This window comes from Ipomoea nil, unplaced genomic scaffold (assembly GCF_001879475.1).
Source record: "Ipomoea nil cultivar Tokyo-kokei standard unplaced genomic scaffold, Asagao_1.1 scaffold2219, whole genome shotgun sequence".
NCBI lineage: Eukaryota > Viridiplantae > Streptophyta > Magnoliopsida > Solanales > Convolvulaceae > Ipomoea > Ipomoea nil.
This window is the reverse complement of record NW_017618647.1, coordinates 228315-238342: the sequence shown is the minus strand read 5'-3', so window position 1 is coordinate 238342 and position 10028 is coordinate 228315. Positions and strand designations below refer to the sequence as shown.

Sequence of the window (10028 nt, the reverse complement as noted above, 5' to 3'; positions counted from 1 at the left end):
AATATGTGTTTTGTTACTTTGTTTAGTTACCGTAACCTTGAAACTTGTTATTTGCTTAGCTTCTTGTTGATTTCCTTATGCTAGTGCCTAGTTGCTTGTGATTGCGTATTGCGTGCCATAAATCCCAATCCGCTGAGGACGACATAAAACACCCGAGCTCACATCTTATTTTTGCTACATCAGTCTCACTCCTTTGAGAAGATAAAATCCCACCCGAAAAATAATCTTTATTAAAAGCAGGACACCATTTTTCTCTACACCCATACAACTTTTCAATCCAATGATTATTGTGACATTTATATGTTGTAACCATCCTGAAATAACATGCCATAGATATATTAAAGTAAACCTACAAGCATGTCAGGATATCACATACAGAACAGACTAATGTACATAATCTTATACATGAATACACATAAACTATCAAATAGATACACATAAACTTGATCCAAAAAATTAATTATGTATTCTGTATAATATAATCTACAAATATTCATTCAATGATAATCCAATATAAACTAATAATAAAAACAAAAAAAAAATAATAATAATAACGAAGCATACATCATACACGTACCTTGTCCAGTAAAATTCAAACTCTGCCTCTGTATCCGTATACTTCAACAAGCAATTGAATATATCTAGGAAATCTTTTTGATTTCTTAACCCTTTAATGTGCTTCTTTGAGTTCTCGCCAATATGCCATATACATAGCCGATGTCGTGAACTTGGAAAAACTTGAACAATTGCAGCAGCCATAGCAGCACATTGATCAGTCATTATGCTTTGTGGACTTTTGTAATCCATAGATCTCAAAAATGTCTTAAACAACCATACAAATGACTCAATCTTCTCATTCATCAAAAAACCGCATCCAAACATAACATTCATGCAATGGTGATTCATGCCAACAAAAGGTCCACAAATCATGTCATATTTGTTAGTACGATATGTTGTATCATGCACTAACAAGTCCCCAAACAAATCATAATCTCTCCTCATTCGTCCATCCCTCCAAAAAAAACTACACAACCTTGACTCCAAATCCACCTCAAAATCAAAGTAAAAATCCCTTTCACTTGACTGCCCCCGTTTAAATATTTCAATCAATGTGTTTGAATCGGTACCATCCAATCTGTTCAATGCATCGGTACATAGAGAGTTATATGTATCCCTACTTGTAAACCCAACAAGTGGTGATCCCCCTGATTGTGTTTTAAGGAATCTTACACCATCTGCAACAGACACACCACTGCTCTTCAAATTAGTAAGATAGGATATATGATTCCTAGACACCATCCTATGTGACCTTAGAAGGTAACTCTTGCTTGGTGGAACCAATTCATGATTATGCAACTTCTCATGCTTCGAAACAATCCACATCCCATTCTCATGTAAATCGAATTGGACATATGCACCACAACCTGTACGACCATCAATTTTAGAATAACACCCTTTTCCTGTACTCCTTTTAAATCCATCCTTCGAACAATGGAACATCTTCGTCTTCATTGTTTTTCTAGCAAAATTATATCTTTGCTTACCCCTCCTCACACTAAAACCTACTCTAAAAGCATAATCATTATACATGTCATATGCTTCATCAACCGAACACACTGACATCCCTACCAAATCCTGATCAGCTGCAAATCACATACAGTTTAACTACCCATACTGTTAATGTACATAATCCATAACTACAATACACATAAACATATGGCATAATACACATAATCATAAAAATACATAAAACCTATATCACATACTATTAATGTACATAATCCATAACTACAATACACATACACATATGGCACAATACACATAATCATAAAAACGAACAAATCAAACCATACAATACACGTAAAACCTCCCTGAATCAACAACTTCAAATCAAACCATACTAACATCCAAAACAACCACAATCAAACAACAATTCTATATCAATTCTTATATAATTCAACGGCGAGTTCAATATATTCATCATACATCAAACAAAAATACAAAATAAAATCTTAAAAATCAAATACTTGGATTAGCATCCTCTGTATCTACCACTCCAACAGGATCACTTGTATGCTCTGTCTCCGCCACATCCTACTGCGCAATCGAATCATACATGGCTTACATCCAACAATTGCAGAATACGGCGCAAATCGAACAATCAGATCGCTCTCATGTTCTCTAATCCAAGATGCATGATCGGCGCGACGACACCATCTCTTTAGAGCTCCTCTCTCACTTCCCTCTTCTTACCATTTGACGGCGTTAACAGACTAATAAAAAAAAGTCCGTTACGTAACAATACCATACGGCGTCGTTTTGATGCTGGGCGCACATAACCATGGTTGCAGTAAGCGCTAGGCGCTAGTCGGGCGCCCGGACAGCGCCTAGCGCCTAGGCGGTTTAGGCGGCGCCTAGGCGGAATCTAGGCGGCGCTAGGCGGGCGCAAAAAAAACAGTGGTAAACTTGCAGTTTGAGAATTTTAATGAGGTTGTTTTCAACATTTAATCAAATAACACATTCAAATAAATGAATTAATGATAATCTATAAGTCGTAACGTCAAAACAATAGTTTTTTTTTTTAAAAAAAAAAACATTAAAACAATATTAAAAATTAAAAATACTCAAATATGAAATACTCAAATATTTCAATCATCCAAAGATTCAAAGTATCAAAATAGTCTACGAGTGTATATATGTCATATTATATATATGTATGCGCGCTCGCACACACACATATACATAACAAAAAAATAGGTCGAGCCGATTAGGTTAACTCGACCGAAATAGACGAGTTAACTCGACTAACTTAGACGCTAGGCGGCCAAATCGGCCAAGTTAGACGCTAGGTGGACGCCTAGGGGAAAAATCGCCACGGTCTAGAGGCGCCTAGACCGATTTTTACAACCTTGCCCATAGCGCTATACGCCGGGATGTATGGTATAAATTGCACAAGCTAGTTGCCACATCGTTAGAGGTACCATAATTCAGCAAATGGATCAATCGTTGCGGTGAATATCCTAAATTATACTCCGTACTTAAATAAATTTTAAAAAATTAAGCCAAAAATTTTAAAAAAATGGCCCTATTAATAGTCTTACAAACCCTACTTCCAACACGCCTCGTCCTCTTATGCATTTATTTATTTTCTCAAGATTTATTTATTTTTGTAAAATTAATCATAGCATTTTATGCTAGATTATCAAATTTAGTTTTTGAATTATAATGCAAGTATAATCTTTATACTTAATAATTAATATAAAATTGCAATTAGTCAATAATTTTGTTATAATTACTTGGAATAATGGCCATTAAAATATTAGTCCCTTTATTTGCCTTCTATTTAATCAATTGTTATGTTATAGAATTGAAGGGTTGTATGGATCATTATATAAAGAGTTGAAAGCTTAATGAAATGATACACTTACATGGTTGTGGTGCTCAATTGTGTTCTTCTCCTTCTCTCTTCTTATTGCTTATTCTATACACATATACACATACATACAAGCCTCGGGCTACTACCGTGCAAACAGCGTGAGACAACTAACGAGTTGATAGGTTCTTATTGCTTATTCTACACACATATACACATACATACAAACCTCGGGCTACTACCGTTCAAACACCGTGAGACAACTAACGAGTTGATAGGCCAAAATCTAACACGTTATCCGACCTAGTGGATATCATGATTATTCTCCTTTGCAACTACTACGTGGTGTAGAACCTAACATTTCCCATCTGCGTGTATTTGGGTGTGCAGTTTATACCCTCATACCACCTACAAATCGTACCTCCATGGGCCCGCAGCGAAAACTAGGTATATATGTTGGTTATGAATCTCCTTCCATCATTAAATACCTAGAGTCCATGACAGGAGATCAGTTTACCGCGAGGTACGCTGACTGCATTTTTGATGAAGATCATTTCCCGACATTAGGGGGAGATAAAAGACCTTATTTAACGAAATGTTGAGAAATCTCATGGGATGAAAAGGATCTTCAGTATCTAGGCCCACATACTAGTCAAACTGAACTAGAAGTTCAGAAAATTATTAATTTGCAAAATTTAGCAAATAACCTGCCAGATGCTTTTACTGATAACAGAGGAGTGACTAGGTCCCATATCCCTGCTATGAATGCTCCTTCGAGAGTTGAAGTCCCCGTGGGACCAAGTATGCACACTGACACTCCCCATCGCCAGAAGCGCGGGAGACCACTTGGTGCAAAAGATTTAAATCCACGGAAGACGAGAATTGGTAAAATATCTCAGTCACTCCAGAAAAATGTTAACCGTCCTGAAGACGAAGAACCCAGTGAACCTGCACGTGCTCTAAATAATACGAACACTGGGGATGCGGAACATCCAGATCAAAATATTTTGGGAAACGACGATGATCTGGTTGATGTCAATATAGAAACGGCCATAAATTTTGTTGATACAGGAGAAACATATAATAGAGATTTAATAGTCGTCGACGACACTTTTGCCTATGCAGTTGCCTGTAATATTCCACAAAATAATCTGGATCCAGAACCAAAGTCAATAACCGAGTGCCGGAAGCGCTCTGATTGGTTGAAGTGGAAACATGCAATTGAGGCAGAGCTCAACTCGCTTAATCAAAGGAAAGTTTTTGGTCCCACCGTACTTACCCCAAAAGATGTGATCCCAGTAGGATCCAGGTGGGTATTCGTACGGAAGAGGAATGAAAACAATGAGGTGGTTAGATATAAAGCGAGATTGGTAGCTCAGGGGCTCACGCAAAGACCCGGAATTGATTTTGATCAAACATACTCTCCTGTTATTGATGGCATCTCATTCCGCTATTTAATATCATTGGCAGTAAGTATGAAATTAGATATGCAATTGATGGATGTAGTGACAGCTTACCTTTATGGGTCACTAGATGCTGATATATACATGAAAATACCCGAGGGTATTCAAAATTCCAATATGAGGGATAAAAATCGAAACATGTATAGCATCAAACTTCAAAGGTCATTATATGGCTTGAAGCAATCTGGTAGAATGTGGTATAACCATTTGAGTGAATTCCTCCTGAAGAAGGGATACGTTAAAAATGATATTTGCCCTTGTATATTCATTAAAAAGTCATCTAATGGCTTCTGCATTATATCTGTCTATGTCGATAACATGAACATTATTGGGACAAAGGAAGACCTTATAGAAGCATGTTCATGCTTAAAAGCAGAATTCGAAATGAAAGACTTGGGAAAAACCAAGTTCTGCCTCGGCCTGCAGATCGAGCATCTTCCAAATGGAATTTTCATTCACCAAGCTAACTACATTAATAAATTATTGGAGAAATTCTATATGGATAAATCTCATCCCCTTAGCACCCCAATGGTAGTCCGGTCCCTTGAAGCGGAAAAGGACCCATTTAGACCTAAGGAGGATAATGAGGAGGTACTAGGACCTGAAGTTCCTTACCTAAGTGCTATTGGAGCCTTGCTTTACTTGGCTAATTGCACAAGACCTGATATTGCCTTTTCAGTGAATTTACTTGCTAGATTTAGTGCCTCTCCAACCAGAAGACATTGGAGTGGAATAAAGCATATCTTTAGATATCTCCAAGGGACAAAAGACCTTGGTCTTTATTTTGAAAACAACCAGGACATTACTTTAAAAGGGTATTCAGACGCTGGTTATATGTCTGACCCTCATACTGCTAAATCGCAAACTGGTTATGTTTTTCTCTGTGGAGGTACAACTATATCTTGGAGGTCCATTAAACAGACCTTAGTTGCTACCTCATCTAATCACTCGGAGATAATTGCTTTATATGAAACCACACGCGAATGCGTATGGTTGAGATCACTGATACAGCATATCCATCGCTCATGCGGAATAATGAGCAATGTTGATTCCCCGACAGTCCTATATGAGGACAATGCAGCATGTGTTGCACAAATGTGTAATGGGTACGTTAAAGGAGGCCTTACTAAACATATCGCTCCTAAATTCTTTTACCCACATGAACTCCAGAAGAGTGGTGAAATACTCATTGAAAAGGTTTGCTCCAGTGAAAATCTGACAGATCTATTCACTAAGTCCCTGCCTACATCCACTTTTGAGAAGTATGTTTATAAAATTGGAATGCGGAGGCTAGGAAGACTGTTGTCTTCATGGGGAGCGATAAACTCGGTCTAGGAGACTTTTAAATCTTGAAGATGATGCCCCGAAGGCTTATGGTTGTACTCTTTTTCCTTAGCTAAGTTTTTTTTTCCCACTGAGTTTTTCTTAGGCTAAGGTTTTTAACGAGGCAACCGATGCAACACATGATTGATACTACATGTACTCTTTTCCTCGACTAGGTTTTTCCCACTGGGTTTTTCTAGCGAGGTTTTTAACGAGGCATGAGTATAATTATTTAATGGCCAAGGGGGAGTGTTATAATTACATAGAATAATGGCCATTAAAATATTAGTCCCTTCATTTGCCTTCTATTTAATCAATTGTTATGTTATAGAATTGAAGGGTTGTATGGATTATTATATAAAGAGTTGAAGGCTTAATGAAATGATACACTTACATGGTTGTGGTGCTCAATTGTGTTCTTCTCCTTCTCTCTTCTTATTGCTTATTCTATACACATATACACATACATACAAACCTTGGGCTACTACCGTGCAAACACCGTGAGACAACTAACGAGTTGATAGGCCAAAATTTTAACAAATTTGACGTATTTAGACATGAATTTTATAGACAAAATCATTTTGGATAGAAACATAAATAATACTAATTTAGATACGATAACATTATATTTTTATATTGATCTTCTTGATATATATATATATATATATATATATATATATATATATATATATATATATATATATATATATATATATATATATATATATATATGTGTGTGTATATATATATATATATATATATATATATATATATATATATATATATATATATATATATATATATATATATATATATAGGGTCAGGTTCCTGTGAGGTCAGGTCTTCCCGTGCGGTCAGTGCAGCATACACCATTAGGTATGTAAAAATGCACCACACAGTGTTCGAAAATACACCATTATGTGTGGTGTATTTTTTTTTTGTGGTGTATTTTTTGACATTTCATTCTGGTGTATTTTCGAACACTGTATGGTGCATTTATACATACCTAATGGTGTATGCCGCACTGACCGCATGGGAAGACATGACCTCACATGAACCAAAAAATATATATATATATATATATATATATATATATATATATATATATATATATATATATATATATATATATATATATATATATAAAGACAGTGCTGAGCATGTTCGTACTACACATACATTGAAAATGATATTCAAGGATGATTCAATCGATTTTGGACAGAAAATGAATTCGAATTGGTAATAATTGAAAGAAATATTAACGGTATTCAAAAATTATTAGGTTGTGTTTGGTTGGGGACCTTTGCAATTTGGTATAAGTTTGGATATTCATTATCATATCTGTTGCTTACTTATGTTATCCTACTATAAGATTCAAATTTTTGTAAATAATTAAAAAAGGAAAAATAATATAAAAATTATTATTGTTCACACACACACACACACACACACACACACACATATATATATATATATATCTGTGTGTGTGTGTGTGTGTGTGTAATTTGTATTATATATTTATTTATTTTTATTTTAATTAATTAGTTATTTATTTATTTATTTTAATCTATTCTACTTAAACTCATTACCATTACCAAATATTGATACTCATTGCTATTTCGATTTAATATTTGAACCAAACGCAGCCTTAATTTTTCATAGTTATAACTTATGCTAGAGAGTAGAAACAAATACGTGGGAATTTTTCGATCCAAAATAATATCATCAATAAGCTCGATATGAACTAATTAAATACATTACTTTTGTGGTTAATTAGAAACTAGTATTTCAACTCAATATTAATTAGAGACAAAAATTACATGTTTTATAATTTAAAAACTAAAATTATAATATTTGCAAATACGGAGTACTAATTTCACTCTTAAAACTATATCTTCATTACCAGTTCTGCATAGATAGGTGAGGTAAAATAAGCGTAATACCTCCAAGTTAAGCCTCAAAACGAAATTTGGAGCAAGTTTACGAGGTCAAGTTAAGCCTAAAACGAAATTTGGAACAAGTTTACTAGGTCTAAGATATTATCGGACCAATTATAAACAAAATGGAAATTCAAGAAAAGTGCTGGGCCATACCATCATAATCCATAGTCTGAAACAAATTTCACAAACACATGGGATATATAGAGATGATCATTAGTAACATTAGCATGGTGACATATATGGCTATGGTGGAAGGAGAAGTTTAATTTATTCAACAGGGACAACTCTTCTGGTTCTCTGGCTAGAACCATCATCCTGGGGTTCACTGCCCTGTTCCAGCAATCCAAAGTAGTCAGCCCCGGGTGGAAGCGCCCATTTTCTCCACGCTGCAAAATCATCATCCCATATACTGCCACTAGCCCCTATTGAACGGAATGCAGCATTCATATTCTATTAAGTTTTATTGTTAAGAGTCTCACATTGATAAAATAAGAGAGAACATATGGGTTTACAAACTAGCTAATTGGTTAGATTCAATCTTTTAGTGTTGTTTGGCCATTTGCACCATAGCCCAATCTTAAATTGTAAGATTTATCAAACAGGAAAGATGCTTGGAGCATTTGTATCCATAGGGGGGAAGGGTGATGTACCTGCAGCAGCATTCTCAAGTGATTTGAACCCTTCATTCCATCCTGGCAACTGTTTATCAGCATTAGCTTTCCATGTTTCTTCAAAATTAGCAAGCTCATCTGTATGTCAAAGAGCAGCCCAGGCCAACATCAAAGATATTCAGGAAAGCTTCACTATATATGTATGTATGTGTTCATCTGTATTTCACTTCAACAAACGAATGAACCTACCTTCGTTCATGTTGTGTAACGTTTGCAGCGTATCCACTTGACCTGTGGAACTACGTTTCGTTGTGACAGAATGACCCTGTACATCCAAGCAAATTTAAGGACACAATTTGTTTAAAGTTTTGCCAATTTCCAGTTGACCCTTTTTGGCATTTTGTTCATAGATAATATACCTTGTTGTGGACTCCTTTTGATATTGTATGCAGCGATTCGCCAATTGTCTCGTCTTCTTCATTCATCTCTACCAAAACCACCTGCTCATAATCAACTTCAACTTCAGATTCATATCAATGAGACTGCAATAACACTCACAATTCAGAAAAATTTTCTCACCCCATCATCACCAACCCTCATGCCTTCTGAGCAACTATAGTAAGTGCCATTTATGCCACCATATGCAACTCTCCTGAAGCTGAAATTCTGCCTCCCTATAAGATAATATGAACCACAATAAATGCAGAAGCAAAGTTAATGGAACCAATAAATACTGAAACACTGTTTTTTTGTCATCACCAAGCATATTATGCTTAAAGAAACAAATTACTTTCTGATTTTCCTTTTTTCCCATTGTTCTTAACAACAAGTTCTTTGCTTGGCTCTTCATTGTTCTGAGCATGATCACCACCATCCTCAGGGCTCAACTCTTCAATGGTGATTTGCTTCCGGGAACTGCCCTCATAATCATCTAACCACTTATTCCCGCCGAATGGTTCAGTGAAGAAAGGGTCATCAAATGGACTTTTCCCTCCAAATAACTTAGACATCCTTTCATAAATAAAAGAAAATCACATCACTGAAACAAAACCCTAACCTCGAAAATGGAAATAATTCAAAGGAAATCACAAAATTTTGCAGCTTCTACAAAATCTGCATTTCTTTCGTTCTTTTTTTTTTTGAAATATATTTTGATAAATTCACAGATATTAAAGAATATTACCTTAGGAATGATACAAATTGCTATCGCAGATCCTCTGCAGTGATTGAGAGATTGCTGCAATTCCGAATTCATTTAACAGTGAAGCCGAATGAAGCTTCCCCAGTGTTGAAGATGATTCCGGAAGTGAATCGAAGA

The 10028-nt window shown here is 35.5% G+C and overlaps 2 protein-coding genes across 4 annotated transcripts; both read right to left on the bottom strand.

The window, feature by feature from the left end:
- Nucleotides 1-296: 296 nt before the first annotated feature.
- Nucleotides 297-4125, bottom strand: LOC109150205 (protein FAR1-RELATED SEQUENCE 5-like). The gene is made up of 4 exons (XM_019298123.1): nucleotides 4081-4125; nucleotides 2028-2094; nucleotides 565-1643; nucleotides 297-314 (listed from the first exon to the last, which is right to left on the bottom strand). Exons 1-4 carry the CDS (start codon nucleotides 4123-4125, stop codon nucleotides 297-299), a joined length of 1209 nt encoding a protein of 402 aa, XP_019153668.1.
- Nucleotides 4126-8226: 4101 nt separating this feature from the next.
- Nucleotides 8227-10028, bottom strand: LOC109150194. Of its 3 annotated transcripts, none has more exons than XM_019298103.1 (7): nucleotides 9894-10027; nucleotides 9501-9721; nucleotides 9290-9384; nucleotides 9130-9210; nucleotides 8960-9035; nucleotides 8755-8848; nucleotides 8270-8523 (listed from the first exon to the last, which is right to left on the bottom strand). In XM_019298103.1, exons 2-7 carry the CDS (start codon nucleotides 9718-9720, stop codon nucleotides 8367-8369), a joined length of 723 nt encoding a protein of 240 aa, XP_019153648.1. In that variant the 5' UTR covers nucleotide 9721; nucleotides 9894-10027; the 3' UTR covers nucleotides 8270-8366. The 3 variants fall into 3 exon arrangements, with proteins under 3 accessions (XP_019153646.1, XP_019153648.1, XP_019153647.1); XM_019298102.1 differs by having other exon boundaries at nucleotides 8279-8521; nucleotides 8750-8848; nucleotides 9894-10028; XM_019298101.1 differs by lacking the exon at nucleotides 8960-9035 and having other exon boundaries at nucleotides 8227-8523; nucleotides 9894-10028.